This window comes from Gopherus evgoodei, chromosome 10, assembly GCF_007399415.2.
Source record: "Gopherus evgoodei ecotype Sinaloan lineage chromosome 10, rGopEvg1_v1.p, whole genome shotgun sequence".
Taxonomy (NCBI): domain Eukaryota; kingdom Metazoa; phylum Chordata; order Testudines; family Testudinidae; genus Gopherus; species Gopherus evgoodei.
In genome coordinates this window covers 9,199,511-9,218,621 of record NC_044331.1, presented here as the reverse complement: position 1 = coordinate 9,218,621, position 19,111 = coordinate 9,199,511, and the positions used below count along the sequence as shown (strand labels likewise).

The 19,111-nt window shown below is 39.7% G+C and overlaps 1 protein-coding gene across 4 annotated transcripts in view; it reads left to right on the top strand.

Moving 5' to 3' along the window:
• LRRC28 (leucine rich repeat containing 28) overlaps nt 1-19,111 on the top strand; it is an 83,122-nt gene that overhangs the window by 20,143 nt on the left and 43,868 nt on the right. For all 4 annotated transcript variants that reach the window (XM_030579154.1, XM_030579157.1, XM_030579156.1 and 1 more), the window contains one exon: nt 678-815. In XM_030579154.1, the coding sequence (XP_030435014.1) occupies nt 678-815 (138 nt within the window). The remainder of the gene's footprint in view (nt 1-677; nt 816-19,111) is intronic.

Genomic DNA, 19,111 nt, shown 5'->3' with positions numbered 1-19,111 from the left:
ACCACTGTAGTCCTTAGAATGTTGATATCCTTGTTTGTACTGTGTTAAACTATTTTATTAAACTTTCAGATGCATTTACATGTTGTTCGCTCTAGTTCCAATTACAGGAAGTGAAAAGACTAAATGGCACTTATTAATAAAACAGTGCTCCAGGATCACTCCTGCTCGCTAAGCCAATAATTACATACAATACTTTCGTTTTGCTTGGTTGTGATTGATAGGTTTAAACCTAAAGCATCAATAATTGCATTGGCCTCTCTATTCCTTTCATTTTATTGTGGAGCAAACATGTCCTGCCTTCAGAAAAGAAAACTTTAAATTCCCAGTCTAGGGTGAGTAAATCAGATAAAGATGATGGCAAAGTAAAGTAAAAAGTAATTTCATGGGAGGATAATCAGGGTTGGAATAATATCAAAATCTATGGTCTCTTCTGTGTGATTTATTTTTTTTCATATTTCTATACCCCCAGTACTGCTTGTTATCAATAGAGGAGCTTACAAATACTTAACTCCCATGACATTCAGTTATGAGACCAATGGTTTTAATACCTCACAGTCTGCTCAGATATAGGAATTAGATATTGAGGCCTTCTATCATTTCATAGTCCTATTAAGGTTTTAACATTACTCCTGGGTCACATTCATTTTTTTTTTTTTTGGTCTCTATTCTCTCACTAGCTATTGGCTCCTTGGTTAAACTGCAGTTTCTGGACCTAAGTGACAACGCTCTTGAAATTGTGTGCCCTGAGATTGGCCGCCTCAGGTCTTTACGTCACCTTCGATTGGCCAACAACCAACTGAAATACTTACCTGCAGGTGAGGGGATCAGAGCAATGACAAATGGATCTGGCCTAAAACTAAATTTGTATCTGTATTTATGTTGTACACTTCAATTCTGTGATTTGAAAAAAAGGCTGATGCAAGTAAATTTTAGAGCAGAATGGGCAGAGGGACTGTTATCCTCAGTTTTATATAGTGCCAAACATACTCTGTGTTTAACAAATAAAAAGTCGTAATTTTCCCAGTAGCATGCTATTTCTGATGGTGGACTTTGGATAGAAAAATGTCCGAAGGATTCTTTTTTCATATAGATCGTCTATGATATTCTTTGCTATTGTATCAATAATATTTCAAGCTTCTTGAAGGAGACATAAAATGCTAACAACAAATGTCACATTGACAAAATGACCTTAATTCCTATTTTACAGAATTTAAAGGGTTCAATTCTTCTCTTACTCTTATGTCGCAACTGTCCCGTGTCTGTGGTCCGTAAAGAGAGACTACTCCTGTAGCTTTGCCTGTAGTTTATTTACCTCACTGTGGCAATAGATGACAAATGTTGGTCTTACTGCTTAATTAAAAAAAGCAAGTACACCGCTTCCTCAATATAACGCCACCCGATATAACACGAATTTGGATGTAACGCGGTAGAGCAGTGCTCCAGTGGGGTCGGGCTGCACACTCCGGTGGATCAAAGCAAGTTCAATATAACACGGTCTCATCTATAATGTGGTAAGATTTTTTGGCTCCCAAGGACAGCGTTATATAGAGGTAGAGGTGTATTGTCCAAAAGAAATCTGACACACCATTAGAAAAAGATTGACCCTTGGCGGTTTTTCATCGGCTTTATTTTGTTTCTTGCTTATCAAAGCATTTAAAAGTAACTTTCCCCCAAATGAAGCTGTTTTCTTGTCAGGTTGTTTTTTAAAACCTTGGTTGTTTTTTACTATGTTTTGATCAGTGCAGAAGATAGCGTCTAAGGTCAGCATTTCAAAAAATGATTTACTTAATCTAACAGGATTAACTTTTGGCTGGAATTTTAACTAAATTTTGAACATGTCCTTCATGTGTTTGCAAAACACAAATTTTGCATTCTTTAGGAAGATGCTATAGCTGTTTCTTAAAGCTATGAGCACAGAAATTGAGCTGTCCTTTGCCTCTGTTTTTTCAGCTATAATAAGTTAAGCTTTACAGACTAATGCAAAAAGTGGTGGTGATTAAAAATTATAAATGTACACAACTCTATATGTAATGAAATTACATAAACCTGTAAACATTATGACACAAAGCAAGTAGAATTTCATCAGCTTTCAGATAGATGCTTCTTTCTTTTGAGTTTGCATGAGTATGCTTGTGTTCCTTATAGATAACTTACCTTGTGGTGTCATACCATGAAAGAAAGATTTGTTCAAAGAAAAACTGACACATTTCCTGCAAAACTTCATACACAAACTTAAAAAGGTTCCAAAAAAAGAGACTTTGAAAAGAATAATTTACATTACTGAAAGGTTGATTGTGTATACCACGTTTGATTAGGAACTAGCATTACTATGTAGGCAAGCTGCATTTATTTCCTTGTGGATTATATGAAATTTTGGATGTTAAGCTTCCTTATTTTGTGCACTCAAAGCCTTGGGTGCATGAAAATTTCAGATGCACAGCAGGCTGTTTGTATGCCAGAGGATCCAGCAACATTTAGGTGTTGTGCTGCTGATGTAGGGTCTATGTATATAAACAGCTTAATGCTACTCTTACTAACCACTTCCTTTTCAAAATGCTGTCTGTATGGCTGAACGATGTGCAGCTTGTGCATTATCAGTCTGAGCAAAATGAATCTTTTATTTCTGTGAAGCGTTAGCTCTGCTACTCTATTGCATTGAATGTTTCCTCCCCATAATGCTTCCTGGAGAGGGACTTCATAAGTACATTTGAATAGCTTTTCTCTTGCCATTACAAAAGATTGTGAACATTTTTATTCACAGAACTCTACAAGGAGGATTAATTAATGAAATGTTGGATTTTAAAACCTGGAGGAAATAATTTAAGGATTCTAAGGGAGATTGACATCTTAATGGGACGAAATTAGGGGGTTAGATAATCTTCAAGAATATTAAAGGAACTGGCAGATGAAATTGCAAACCCATTAGCAAGAATTTTTAGTGAATCTGTAAACTCAGGGGCTGTACCGTATGACTGGAGAATTGCTAATATAGTTCCTATCTTTAAGAAAGGGAAAAAACGTGGTTCGGGCAACTACAGGCCTGTCAATTTGACATTTGTAGTATGCAAGGTCTTGGAAAAAAATTTGAAAGAAAAAGTAGTCAAGGACATTGAGGTCAATGGAAATTGGGACAAAATACAACATGGTTTTACAAAAGGTAGATCCTGCCAAACCAACCTGATCTTCTTTGAGAAGCTGACAGATTTTTTAGACAAAGGAAATGCAGTGGATCTAATTTACTTCGATTTCAGCAAGGCATTTGATACGGTTCCACATGGGGAATTATTAGCTAAATTGGAAAAGATGGGGATCAATATGAAAACTGAAAGGTGGATAAGAAACTGGTTAAAGGGGAGACTATAACGGATTGTACTGCAAGTTGAATTGTCTGGCTGGAGGGAGGTTACTAGTAGAGTTCCTCCGGGGTCAGTTTTGGGACCAATCTTATTTAGTCTTTTTATAACTGACCTTGGCACAAAAAGTGGGAATGTGCTGATAAACTTTGCGGATGACACAAAGCTGGGAGGTATTGCCAATACAGAGAAGGACCAGGAAGATCTGCATCTGAAGAAGTGGGTATTCACCCACGAAAGCTCATGCTCCAAAACGTCTTTTAGTCTATAAGGTGCCACAGGATTCTTTGCTGCTTTTACAGATCCAGACTAACACGGCTACCCCTCTGATGCATGACCTTGTACACTGGAGTAATAGTAATAGGATGAAATTTAGTAGTGAAAAGTGCAAGGTCATGCATTTAGGGATTAATAACAAGAACTATTGTTACAAGCTGGGGAGGCATCAGTTGGAAGTTACTAAGGAGGAGAAGGACCTTGGATTATTGGTTGATCACAGGATGACTATGAGCTGCCAATGTGATATTGTGAAAAAAGCTAATGCAGTCTTGGAATGCATCAGGTGAGGTATTTCCAGTAGAGATAAGGAGGTGTTAGTCCCGTTATACACGGCACTGATGAGACCTCATCTGGAATACTGTGGGCAGTTATGTAGAGAAAGTTAATTGCGACCTCAAGACAGTATGGCTGTAATAACATGTGGGTGATCAAATATTTACAGGAATATTCCAGCACACTTCAAATTTTTGAGCTGAACTATGTCCTCTTCCTTGGTTGTAGCTGGTTAGGAGGTGTAGCAAACATTAAAATTAATCTAAATCACAGTAAACAGTTGGGTCACTGTCGTTTTTAGATACTGCTTTCACAACGATACCCTCATTAAACGCTGGAAGTTAGCTTCAGACTTGTCTTACAGAACACAGAAGTAGCTTTATTTCAAAAAAAAATTTCAGGGAAAAGATGAGCCTTATGGGGGTATGGACTGTGTTCCTCTTATTTGGAAAGCATCTAGCCCATTTTGGCACTGCCATAATATATATATATCTTCCTTTGATGCTCATTAAAGATGACAGAGACAGTGTCATCCAGTGATTAGATGATTTGGTTTGGCCTCAAGGCACCTTGGTTAAATTCGGACTCAGCCATTAAATCAGTGTGGCTTCTTTTTCTTCTTCTTTAAAATGTTATAAAACATTATTTACCCCACAGATGAAGTGGTAGAGCTGATGACAAAACATACCCACATATAAATAACAAAAGTGAGGGGCTAGGTGGGAAATTGTCCAGAATAAACATGCAAACCTTCATAATATCTTGCAATAAAATTGATTAGAAGGAAAATGTTGTATAAAAGCCTCTTCAAGTAAGTTTTTGAATGTACTGCTGTTAGGGTTAGTGACTAGATGGGCATCTTCACATGAAATGGCAGCCATCAGTATCTTGTGAGTTCAATCCCTGAGAGGGCCATTTGGGAAACTGGGGTAAAAATCTGGGGATTGGTCCTGCTTTGAGCAGAGGTTGGACTAGATGACCTCATGAGGTCCCTTCCAACTCTATGATTCTATCTATCCTACTTCCACCACACCCATCTTTACAAAGGCAGCACTGCTTCAAAGAATCACTGATGATGATAAGCAATAAGAAACAAATTTATTGTGAGGCATAAGGTTTGCAAAGTTCTTGGAGCTCTTTTCTGATGAATGTTCAAATCATTTTATTTAATAAAGTGTAAATTATGTTTTAAGGTTTAATAACCTGTCTTGCTTGGTATTTGTACACAATATTATTGAATATCAAGTAAATTTCTCTGATACTTAAAATTAACGGTACCAGTTTATCTCCTAAATTCTTGAGGGTTGGGGAGGGGGGTAAAGCTGACTCCCTAAATGGATTATCTCTTTTGATAGGTAGGCTGATTCTTCATACAGATAAGAAAATCATATCCTCTAAAGCAAGTGGTTCCCAAACTTGTTCCGCCGCTTGTGCAGGGAAAGCCCCTGGTGAGCCGGGTTAGTTTGTTTACCTGCCACATCCGCAGATTTGACCAGTTGCGGCTCCCAGTGGCCGTGGTTCACCGCTCCAGGCCAATGGGAGCTGCTGCTATTGTGCATAGCCTAACTTCTCCTCTGTTTAGAGATTTCTTATTCTCATTTCAAAGTTTTGTTTTACAAGTTCTAGTTCAGAATTGTTTCTCTTAGCTGTAGATTTTCCACTATTCGTGCCTGTTGCAATTATACTATAATTTGTCTGTGCAGATCTTCCAGTTCTAAACGGTTAGTTTGTAATAAGGTTTAGCTTCAGTTTCTCATTCACAATTACGTACAGGATTCTTTAATGCTTTTTAAAAAAAAACTTTAAGCTTAATATTTACTGTTTATGAGAGGCCTTTTCCACATAAGTAGTATTGCATCATATCACTTGTTCCTCCTGAATTCCTTTGCAAACTGTTGAATAGATATTTTGTCCAGACTTAAATTTAGGTCAAGGGTATTTTCGATGTGTAACCCCTTGCTGTAGACATGGCTACTGTTATGGTTCAGCTTGATTTCAAATCATAACGTTTTGAGGATAAAGTGTTGTTTCCATTTTTAGGGGTTAAATTTTGGTTGCACCGAAGTCAACGAATCCAGGTTTTGGCACTAGATGTCATTAAAATGAGGGTGTGTTAATTGGCTCACTGTAGTTACAGTTAAGTCTTCATGTATGACAAGACAGGTGTTTTTACTGCATGTTACTTGAGATAAATGTTGCTTGTTAGATGCAAGTTGTAGCATCTTGCTCTGACTTAATTAAAAATAAGGTTATGTTTATTCAGCAAATGTTATAGTTAATTATAGATTTAGTAAATGAAAAGCTTAATGTTTTGCCAAGTTTTGAAGGAAAGTGAAGTAATTAAACAAAGACTTGTGTGTGGTTTATGCTCCCAACCCATGTTTTGGCAAAGTTCCCTTTCAATAAATGTGTGCATTGCTTTTTAAAAAAACATTTAAGAAAAACTTAACAAATACCTTTGGTTGGAGCAAATCAAGTTTCTTTGGTCATATTTAGCTTTTCGTACTTTGGTTAACAATAAGAGTTGGGTCCTTAGTCAGGGGAAAAAGTGTGTGGTCTGGTAATATAACTCTTTGTACCCAAATGAATGATATGGGTAGCAGTTTCTTCATCTGATTCATAAAGAAAAATTGCGGCTTGATGATGGTTAGCAACACATGATGTGGTTGAAGAGAGGTGCAGAACCCTTTGCAATAGTCAAATGCAGGTTTTGCAGATGCCCTTCCTTTTCTATATAAGGCAATATCATGTGGTTTCCATCTCAAATTGATATTCCTTTGCTGTCTTTAGAAACTTCTGCCTCTTTTGTCCCCAGCTGCCATTTTACTTCCTCTCTGTTAAACCAAAAGGAAATGGTATTTATCTGCCTCTGGCATTTCTGAAGTACATACTGCCATAATATTTAACTGCTTTGGTACCATGTATTGGATCCAGGCTGGATTCTGAAATTCACCCATTGTTTCCCCTGCCCCCTTGATATTTTCAAGGCAAATTATTTGAGAAGTAAAATAGTCAATTTAAACATTAAAATATAATTATATAGATGTAAAACTTTCTTCTTCTTCAAAGTACTGTACAAAGATGAATTGATCCTAAGACCACCCCTGTGAAGTTGATAAGGGAGTGCGTTAACTTCATTTTACAGCTGGAGAAGCAGAATTTAATGTAAATGATTTGCTGTAGGCTACAGAGATGATCAGTGTTAGAGCCAGGATTAGAACTTGGGTGTTCCTGGCTCCCAGTCCCTCTGTTAAGAACACAACTTTTTGAAGTTTATTGTATTAAATATTGGAAGAGAGAAGATATCTGTCTTCTCTTTATTGAAAGTGCAATATGTATGTTCAGGTGCTTAACTGATCGTTTGTATGTAAAAAATTTTTTGCATGTCACGCTGATACATGCATATGCTAACTTTTCTGGAATAAAGTGTATAATTTGCTTTAAAAATGTGAAATGAGTAGTGGGAAGCCCCAGTATGCAATAAGATTAATAAAATATGTTTTTCAGCTGAAACTACTCACTTTTGCAGAAGGCTAAGTAGGGGGGGTAAAGATGAATTTCAAAACAACAATGTACAGATACCCATCTGAGGACCTCACCCCATATAAATAGACTCCTATGGGTAACTGATCAGAATGGTGTACACGTGTACACACACACACACACACACACACACACCCATTAAAAATATAAATCAAGCTGTAACTTTTGATCACCACTGTGTATTTATAAAATAATCCTAGGAATGTTACCCCTTGATTACCACCAAGTCTGTTTTGCTTAGCAGTTTAAGTGAAATTTTAAGACTGGAAAATTACATATTTGTCCCTTTTTTCTCATTTTGTAAGTTGCCATTTGTACAGTATATATATATTTAGAATTCATACAGATGACATATTCTGAAATACTTCTCAGTGTTTTTCTACTCAACAAGTCTTGAATGCCCTACTTAGTATTTCTGAGCAGAGCTCAATATTAGGTATTTCAATAAATCTCCATGAACAAGTAGTGCTTAAATAGCTTCTTTTCCTTTCCTCTCTGCAAAAGAAGTAGATTTTCACTGCTTAGAAGAGTATGGCATGCCAACGTTCTATTTTCATTCTAGAACTTGGAATTAAAATATACAATCTGCCTAATTTTTTGAATTAATTTTCAGTATCTTGATTTAGACTTGCAAAGAAGAATCTGTGTTATTAAACCTTATTTCTCCTTATTTTCACTACTCTTCAGTGCTGCTTCTTATTAGATTAAATTACTTTTGTGCCTCTTATTAAAGATTAAATATCTTATAATATTCCTGGCTTTAAATGCAAGGCATAAACTGGACCCTTTTCTGTTTCAGAGTTGGCATAGACTTAGTCCACTCTGGTTTCCTAATTTAGTAACGTATAAAAATATACACGACGGGGCAGGTTTGGTATGTCAGGCACCCATCCAGGAGTGTGGTGTTTGTAAGTAACTGGACTTGTGGGCATTTGAGGAAAACATAGATTAGGTTGCACAAGCACTGCACTTTGCAAGTACATAACTATTTAAAGGAGTACTATCTCCTAAATAAAGTCAGGCATAATTGTTTTTTTAACACAAAATATATTGTTTCTATTAAAGTAGATTGGCATTTAATTTTAGATTTGTGTTCTCCTCAGTTAACACAATGTCTGTAAAATGCTTGTTCTGTTTAGTAAGTTTAATTTCCAGGCAAACTATATTTACCATATAAAAGAAAGTCAACCCAACAGGGTTTGTAATATTTTTCCCTCCCGTAGACTCTTTCCAGCAGAAATGGAATCTTCATTTGATATTTAAAGTTATCCATGAAATGTATATGAAGAGTTACTGACAATTTCACTAATTTCTGTGAAAGGAAGGAAAAGGTTAAATGGTTCTGGCACAGATTTTGGGTAATTAATTATGTATACCTATTGCCTCCAAAGCTTTAGAATCTGGACTCAGTGGTGATTGTCAGGATATCTGATATTTTCAAGGGGCCTCTCAAACGCTACTTCGAAAAAACTCAAACAACTGTGGTGCCATTTTCTTCACTTAATTTTTGCTTCCATAAAAATTGGGGGGATACAGCTGAAATTCTTAGGACTCTGATATTAATGTCAGTGGGAGTTGGCGCCTGCTGTTTGTGTCTTTGAAAAAATCTCTTATAATGCAAAAAGTACACTAATCTAATTCAACCCATTATTTTGAAAACCTCATTCTTAAATGACTTTTCTCCAAGTAATTCAGCCTGAGAAGTATAAGAATCACAGAGGAAAAAAATTAACGTTGCTTTGTTTTATTTTAATAACATTTTCCTCAAATGCTGAAATTTTGGAAGTCATCAACTAAGGTCAATAACCACACTTCTATTTCTCTAGCTACTCTGATATAATACTCATCCACTCTAATATATAGCTGTTGTTATTTTACGATGCATTGTTAATATCTAAGGTTTCATAAACTAAAAGCAGCAAAGAATCCTGTGGCACCTTATAGACTAACAGACGTTTTGGAGCATGAGCTTTCGTGGGTGAATACCCACTTCCTCAGATGCATGGGTGAATACCCACTTGACATGCATCTGAGGAAGTGGATATTCACCCACGAAAGCTCATGCTCCAAAACGTCTGTTAGTCTATAAGGTGCCACAGGATTCTTTGCTGCTTTTACAGATCCAGACTAACACGGCTACCCTCTGATACCATAAACTAAAAGGCAGACTTGACTCCTAGGATACATACAAGAAGGACATATGTTAAAAGGATCCTATTTTAAAGAGATGCTTTTGGTTTTGGGTTTGTGGGAAGAAAAGAGAACAACTTCTTACATGTCTCCTTGTATAAATTTATCTTTGACATCAAGCAGGAATGAGATGTGTTAAGTTTTTTTTCATCTTAAGAAATCCAAAAGGAGAACCATTTCTTAAAAGGAGTTATACTTGAAATGCAAAATGGCAGATGGGTGCTTACTATGGGAAGAATTTTGTCTTACAGAATTAAACAAAGCAGAAAGCAGTAGTTTGTACTAGTAAGCTTTTGTGTAAAGCCCAATGGTCGTGACAAGTATTTTGTAAATTAATACTGAGAAGCTATATGAATTTTTACAGTAATCTGTTTCTCTCATGGATTTTCTGTTTGAGTTAAACTCTTAATAAATCTACTAACACTTCTGACAAACTGAATTTAAATGATGGGATAGGGAAGCGAAGACAAAGAAGACAATGCCAGTAAATTCCTGGAAATTTAACTTGAAACTAAAGCCTTTCTGTGCAGACTGTGACCTGTACAGTGTGTCAAAATGAGTCATCTCTGTGTACAGAGAAGTGCACTATTCTCTGTCTGCTTAATGCTTTTTATGGTTATTTTCTTTCCACAGTTCTGTGCCACTTCCTGCCTGTTGAGAAGCTTTTGAAAGCCTCTTTGTTAGTGTCATAAAGTATTTTGTAGCGCACAACAAAAGGTTCACAATACCAGTGTACACTGATAGCAAAAATAGTAATACTAGGAATATAATCTGCAATGATTTAGCTATATTTTTCTAAATTAAAATGTTTGTCTAGAGTGTACATTTTTATTCCAACAATTTTCTCAGACACGTTTCTGTAGGGATTAATAGAGCTAAAACATCATTACCAACATGTATAACAGAGAATATATAAAACCCAAACCTGTCTCTCTCTCTTAGTAGAAACCTTTGAGATTCCCAGTTTTCAGGTTAATTACTATAAGCCTGCATAGCAGATTTGCAAAAATCCATCTGTTAAATGTTTTTGTTTTCTGTTGTAATTCAGTAAACCTGAAATCAGTGAATAAAGAAAATATCTAAAGGAACTGGAAAAAACTATCATAATTTTAACACTTTTGAAATAGTTTTGTGTCCAGTTTAAAAAAATCTAAATAGAATTTGCTGTTCCATTAGTATTTAAACAAAAAGCACTTAGCCTTTAAGTAACTAGTAATTCAAAATTTTAAAACTATATAAATAAGGGGTTGTAGAACACATTGTACTAGTGTAGCCAACAGAGTGTAATATACTTAGATTTCTGCAGTACATCTCATTCCAAATGTCACTTGGCTTTACAAACCATGCATAGCAGTCATTTAATCTGCCAGTGAAGACTACTTTAAGATCTATCCAGAAAGCTGTTCCTGTACAAATTTGAGCTGCACTTAAATTTGCAGGTATGTATCAGTAACTTACAGGCTGAAAATCTTGCGAGAACATTATAGTTAACATTTTTAACTATAATCTGGAAACCCAGGAAATTGAGTCAAGACTAAATTGAAATATGAAAAAGCTTTGTCACCTAAATAACCTTCACTCTACCCCGTAAATGACATTAACCTCCAGTCTTCCCTTCTCTGATTCTGTTGTACTTACTTCATAATTTATTTATTTTTTTTGGATCAAGCACTTTGCTGAGAGCGTTAAGTAGTACACAGCCTAGGTATGCTGATGTGTTAAAACTGGAAAAACTGCTGCTCTTGTTCAGCATGTAGGTATTGTATCAAAAATGTGACTCACATTTTCATCTGTTTTATAACTGATTTCATAGATGTCTCTGATATTAAGTAATAGTACTTCATTCTAAACATTGCTCTTTCTTTGTAAGTGCTATAATTTTAATGGTTTAGGCCTAGGAGTTTTGTGTATATATAGGTATACTTGCCCAGTATCTAATAATACTTACAAAATTGTTGACCAGAGAATCTTAGTGAAGGCTGGGGAATGACCAACTTCAATATGGTGTTTTGTTTAATCAGGAATTTTTTAAATGATTCTTTTCAGGTCTTCCTTATTGTCATAAAGAAGGCCAGAGTTAGAACAACCATGGTACAGTTAGGTGTACAGCCTGCTAGCTTTTGTGGTTGCTAATTAAATGAACCTCTCTGTGAAGGACAATTCTCAGAGTCTCTGGTTTTTCTTCTTCTTTGTCCTTAAATATGTTTTACTTTATGTAGTCAATCATATCTTCTATAGACTACAATAAGTTTTATTGCTTCTTAATTCTGCAGAATCAACATGAACAGTGTGTGAACTGGAGTCTGCTCATTTGCTTTATCAGCAGAATTTATTCCAGAGTGTTGGTACATGAACAGTTAAATGCAGGTGTACAGGTCGACTGAGAAAAACGAAGTTTTACAGAAATTACTGAAGACAAAATGTGGCTATTAATTTTGAGGATGATTCACCAGGAGGAAAGAACCCAGCTTTACTTTCAGATCCCATGTTGAGTTTGCAGGGCTGGCAGTTTGAAAAATAAATGGCATTCATAGATTCCAAGGCCAGGAGGAACCATTGTGATCATTTGGTCTGATCTCCTGTATAATACAGACCATGGAACTTCCCCCCCGAATTCATAGAGCATATTTTATTTCCAGTCTGAATTTGTCTAGATTCAACTTTCAGTCATTTAATCATGTGTTATTGCTTTTTCTGCTAGATTGAAGAGCTCATTATTAAATATTTGTTCACCGTGTAGATACTTGTAGACTGCAATCAGGTCACCCCTTAACATTGTCTTTGTTAAGCTAAATAGACAGGTTCAAGCAACTCAGCCATTATAAGGCATGGCTTCTAAACCTGTAATCATTCTTCTGACTCTCTTCTAAACCCTCTCCAATTTATCAGCATCCTTCTTGAATCATTATTGTCCATTGCCTAAGATTTTACTCAGAACTGTAGTTCCCTGTGGACATGTTTGTGCTCCTTGTATCTGGAAATTTATTGGTTATACTGAGCCATGCCCATTTGCTCCGTACTCCTTTTCTTCTGTGCTTATTTGTTCCAGGCAGTCTCATCTATCTACTCAGTGACTGACTCATGGTGCCTAAGCACTCCAGACTCCTCTGACCTCAGCTGCTCCAGCAATCCTGCCATGTGTAGGACTTCTGTAGGACTTCCTTCTCTCCCCTTCCTTTAGGGCTGGTCTGCACTGCACAGTTAGAGTGACATAAGGCAGCTTATGTTGACCTAATTATGTCCGTGTCTACACTACAGCCTTCCTCTTGCTGATGTAAGTGCCCTACTACACTGACAAAATAATTCCACCTCAGTGAGAGGTGTAAGGTGGACATGTAGACACTATGTCCCTTACATTGACTTTCCTGTCAATTTCACGGCAAGAGAAATTGACAAGAAACTCCCAGGCTCCCCTGGAGAGCTGGGCAAGAGCCGGCTCACAGCTGGGAGCCAGGGCAAGAAGCCTGAGGGGCCCCATTCCGGGAGTCAGGAAAAGAAGCCCCGGGTGGCTTCCTCCTGAACCCTTCTCCACCCCACATCCTGGAAGGGAGTGGGGAAGAGAAGCCCTTGATGGCTTCCCTGCAGTTCCTGGGTGGGAGTCAGGGGGAAGCCACCAGGAGCTCCTTGGTCCCCTTGCGTGCTCCCCACCAGGAGCCGGGATGTCTTGTCAATTGCACAGCTTGCAGCCATGAAATTGACTATGCTTCTGGGCACCCAGAGGGGAGCAGGCAAGGGGGCCAAGAAGCCTAGGTGGCTTCCTTGCCCTCAGCGGAGAACAGAGCGGGAGGGCAACCCACTGGGAGCCTGTGGAGCAGCGAGGCTCCCAAAGGGAACTGCCAACAGAGTTGAGAAACCAGGCTCTCAGCTCCTCCTACTGCCCCTCTCAGGTCAGTCGAAGTGCTCCTGGTGAGGATATGCACCATTGACCCAAGGAGGGTAGTGTGGACATGAACCACCGCAGTAATTACTGTGGTGGCTATAAGTCAACGTAATATAGGTTGACTTACCTTTCTAGTGTAGATATAGCCTTACACTGGGGTGGAGTTGGCAAGAACGCTGGGAACGCCTAAACTCAGCAGGTGGAACTGAGGCTGGGAGGAGAAGAGCCACCCAGTTAACATCTGTGGAGCTGTTAAGCATTGCATACTCCTGGCTTTGCAGGACTCCACTTGTGGATGTTACATTTTGCAGGAGTGTGCAAACGTTCTGAGCTGCGCATGTTCCTCTGGACCAGGAGCTCTCCACTTGTGTGACTGTTAATATCTCAAGGTGAATCCCTGGTAGGCCAGGGCATCATGCCAGGATGAGGGAGTTTGCGTTCTTTTTCAGTCTTTTTAAAATGCTGGGAGAAGGGCTTTGTAAGGTCTTTGTATAACAAATTCTCTTCTAACTAGGTCATTATAGCAAATCCATCTCCATAGTTTCTAGCACCCAACAAAGTCACTTGCTCTTTTTTCTCTGCCTTTTACATGCTTCTGTTCCCCTTCCTTGGCTATTGGATGTTTTACCTGAGACTTACTCATTTTTACTCCTCCCTGCCTTCCTCCTGGATCCCTACTGTTCCACTGATGTGAACCTTTCAAGGTGATTTTTGGAAAGTATATATCAGGGATCGACAACCTTTGGCACGCGGCTCGCCAGGGTAAGCACCCTGGTGGGCCGGGCCGGTTTGTTTACCTGCCACGTCCGCAGGTTCAGCCGATCACAGCTCCCACTGGCCACTGTTTGCCGTCCCAGGCCAATGGGGGCGGCAGGAAGGGCAGCCAGCACATCCCTTGGCCCGCAGCACTTCCCATAGCCCCCATTGGCCTGGAGCAGCGAACTGTGGCCAGTGGGAGCTGTGATCAGCTGAACCTGCGGACACGGCAGGTAAACAAACCGGCCCAGCCCACCAGGGGGCTTACCCTGGCGAGCCGCGTGCCAAAGGTTGCTGATGCCTGGTGTATATTATTCTTTGTAATGTAAAGTACACATGCCTGAATATGGAGTCTTGCCTGAGGAAGTGGCTTACCCTGTTGGAGCTCCTGTGTTCTTTTGGAACAGAGCTCCTGCTTTGGAAATGCTTAGCTCTCAACAGGGCAAAAGGCTTCCCCAGATGTGGACTAACCAAGTTCTTAAGGAACTAGGCTCCCTTCTACTTACTGTTGAGAGTAATGCAGGGCCACATTTTGCTTCCTGCCCACCTCTATGGTTCTCTTATCTTTGACCTGTTGGGTCACTGCAGGCCTCAGCTCTTCAATGCCCCCGAGTTTTGCTCCTGTGGAGCTTTTTCCCCCCTGTCTGTGGAGTGTGTGTTTTGAAGACATATTGGGACACTGTAACTGAGGTCTTAATCTGAGGATTTCAGAGCTCACTAGGATGAGGACTGTTGAAGCCCTAGATGGCCCTGAATAGATTTGCTGGATGCTGATTTGTTTTTAACATTGAAAACGTTTAATTTAAGTTCATTTAATTTTGCATTCAAATACGTTGCTCTTCAGCATCTCAGAAGTGGTTTTGTGCACTGATCTCACCAAGATTTTTCCAATAAACATTGTTTGGGGTCTTTCAGACAAGCTCTTTATGTAACGAAGATATGGCAAAAAGGAAGAATTTTCAAACTGTGTTGAACACCTTTTTTCTGTATCCCATATCCATAAAATGGCATGTCTTAGTAACCTCACACATGATTTTAAAAACCAACTATCTGCCAGTCACAGACAGCAGAAGGCAAATTCAAAACTGTAGGAGCATTTTAGATTGAGTAAAAGCAGCAGAGAGCATTGTAAATTGAGTATTTTAAAATAGGAAGAGGGCCAGGGACACACTATCAGATTTATAATGGGACACAAGACCCATTCTTAAATGTGGACCAGCTACTACCACATCCTAAAGTACTACTTACTTATAGAACAGTAGTACATGTAATACCTTTGAGAGGAATCTTGCACCTGAAGGGAAAAGTGGTAAGAGTAATTTTTCCTGTGGCATGTGGGAGGTAAGGCTGATAGACTTAAGCTACCCTGTCTCCACACTTCTGCCTTTCCCATCTTTACAGCTGCCACTGTGTAATGGAGGGTTTTTAGAAATTTCCTGACCTTTGAGAATACTCCCAATGACACATTGAGCCAGAGGCCACAAGGCAAGAGTGGGAAGTTAGTTATGCAGTGATACATAACTTTAAAGAACATTAAGTTGTCATTGCTGCTTTGATCAATTCTAGAGCATACTTTGATAACAATCAGATAGAGAGCTCCAGGCCGTGCCATCAAACAATGTATTGTCTGTTTTATTTTGAAAAATTTATTTCTACACAGACTGTTTTTAAAAAAAAAAAATTTCTGCTAGTGAGAACTGATGAGACATGGCACACAGACCTAAATAATCAAGCTCAAATGGGGTTGTTTTTCACATACTGATCATAGAATATTGTGAATTTGCTTTGAAAGCCATGGTCAGTACTTGTTTATAAGACAGAAATATAACTATCAGTGGTGCCAGAAGGTGTATTTGAATTGAAAGCTGTAATTGCTTCCTTAGCTTTTGTTTTTACCAATGAGAACACTTTGTGTCCGTGTGTTGGTCACATTAAGCGAAAGTTTCCTTAAATTTTTTTGGTCAGTCTTGTTCCTATCCAACTGTATATGTGTGATCTAGAAAAGCAGATAACCAAGAATTAAAAGCTACATAACTAGTATTTTAATTTGGTTTTGCTTTGTTTGAGCGGTTGTGGTGGTGATTTATTTGTATAATTCTATATAGGTTTTCAGATAAAAGTTACCACAGTTTTTTGCTTAGGGTCTTTAATTTCCAGGTGTGTTGTGAGAAAAGAGAAAATTTATAAATTGTTTCAGGTGATTTGATTACTAAATATACTTGTGATGGTAACAAGTTTTTTTGGCATTCTAGGTGGAGCTGGTAGTAATGTCTATAGTTAAGGTAGCCTAAAGGCTTGGCTGCACTCGAAACTCCAAAGCGCTGCCGCGGGAGCACACCCGCAGCAGTGCTTTGAAGTGCAAGTGTGGTCGCGGAGGCAGCGCTGGGAGAGAGCTCTCCCAGTGCTGCATGTACTCCACCTCCCTGTGGGGATTAGCTTGCAGCGCTGGGAGCCATGCTCCCAGCGCTGGGGCACTGTTTACACTGGCGCTTTGCAGTGCTGTAACTTGCTGTGCTCAGGGGTGTGTTTTTTCACACCCCTGAGCGAGAAGGTTGCAGCGCTGTAAAGCACCAGTGTAGCCAAGGCCTAACACTTTCCATTATAAGCCCCTATTTTCAGTTGCATATAATTTTGCCAAACTAATTAGTTGGTCTGCACATGTTCATGCTTCCACTCTGTCTCAGGCTGAAGTTTTTTGGAAAGTTTCAGAAAAAGTTAGGGAGAAAGAACCATTTTTGCCAATAAAAGCATTTCCCACTCATTTCTTTAAAAATTCTTAACACCTCCATGTTTGGAGCAAGAATTTAAAATTTGGCAAGGGGATAGCCCTCATACCAGTGAGATACCTTGTACTATCTCCATGAAAATGCATTGAATTTTGACTGAGGTATAAGCCTCTAAAAACCAGCATTTGATCATGCTCTGTAGAGATTGCTACTGAAATCATTCAACGTTCCATTGTGTGATGGGGTGTGTACCCCACACTGGCCTTGAACCATGGACCTGAGAAGCCAGTTCACACACTAGGCTGCACCTGGACGGAAAACCAAGCTTAACTGAGACTACAAACAGGGGAAGTTGAGAGCAGGAGAGTCTGCAGTCACTCTCTGAGAATAGAGAGGCTGTGAGAAGAAAACCTGGGGCAGAGAGAGAATTAGCTCTGAGTCGTTGGTTGAGTAGAGAAGGCTGACAAGCTGCCAGGAGACTGAGCAGCCACTCAGGCCTGGTCTATACTGTGCGTTTAAACTAATATTAGCAGTGTTAAACCGATTTAATGCTGTACCCGTCCACACTACGAGGCCCTTTATATTGATATAAAGGGCTCTTTAAATCGGTTTCTGTACTCCTCCCTGACGAGAGGAGTAAGGCTAAAATCGGTATTACCGTATCGGATTAGGGTTAGTGTGGCCGCAGATCGACGGTATTGGCCTCCGGGCGGTATCCCACAGTGCACCACTGTGACTGCTCTGGACCGCAATCTGAACTTGGATGCAGTGGCCAAGTAAACAGGAAAAGCCTCACGAAATTTTGAATTTCATTTCCTGTTTGCCCAGCGTGGAGCTCTGATCAGCACTGGTGGCGATGCAGTCCCAAATCCAAAAAGAGCTCCAGCATGGACCATACGGGAGATACTGGATCTGATTGCTGTATGGGGAGACAAATATGTTCTATCAGAGCTCTGTTACAGAAGACGAAATGCCAAAGCGTTTGAAAAAAATCTCCAGGCTACAAAGTGCTGCGTGACAAGCATCACGGAAAGCCAAAGAATCAAATGGACGCTCATGGAGGGAGGGAGGAGGGACTGAGGACTCCAGCTATCCCACAGTCCACAGCAGTCTCCGAAAAGTATTTGCATTCTTGGCTGAACTCCCAATGCCTGTAGGTTTGAACACATTGTCCGGCGTGGTTCAGGGTATAGCTCGTCAATGTACCCCTCCCCCCCCACGTGAAAGAAAAGGGAAAAAAATCGTTTCTTGACTTTTTTTAATGTCACCCTATGTGTACTGAATGCTGCTGGTAGACGTGATGCTGCGGCAGTAAAGAGCAGCATCCACTCCTCTTCCCTCCCCGATGGCAGACGGTACAATATTCTTCATAGCTGCTGAATACCCCTGGCTGGCCTCAGGTGAGGCCGGCCGGGGGAGGAGGCACCTGGGTAAAAATAGGAATGATTCCTGGTCATTCCCAGTAGATGGTACAGAACGGCTGGTAACCGTCCTCATCATAGCAATTGGGGGCTGAGCTTCAATCAGCCCCCTCCATTTCCTGTGTAAAGAAAAGATTCTGTACTGCCTGGACTATCATAGCAGTGGGATGCAGGGCTCCTCTCCCCCACACGGCTTAATGTCCTGCCTGGACTGTCATAGCAGCAGGATGCTGGACTCCTCTCCCCCACACCGCTTAATGTCCTGCCTGGACTGTCATAGTAGCGGGATGCTGGGCTCCTCTCCCCCACACCGCTTAATGTCCTGCCTGGACTGTCATAGCAGCTGGAGGCTGCCTCCCCCTCATTTTATCTCACTAACAAGTCAGTGTTTCTTATTCCTGCATTCTTTATAACTTCATGACACAAATGGGGGGGACACTGCCATGGCAGCCCAGGAAGGTTGGGGAGGAGGGAAGCAACGGGTGGGGTTGTTGCAGGGGCAAGCCCCATGAATGGCATGCAGTTCATCATTTCTGCGGGATCTGACACGGAGCAGCTGTACTATCTGGTTCTCTGATACACTAGTTCTCTAGTACACTTGCCCCATATTCTAGGCAGGACTGACTCTATTTTTAGATACCATAAAGGAGGGATTGACTCGGGGAGTCATTCCCATTTTTGCTTTTGCAG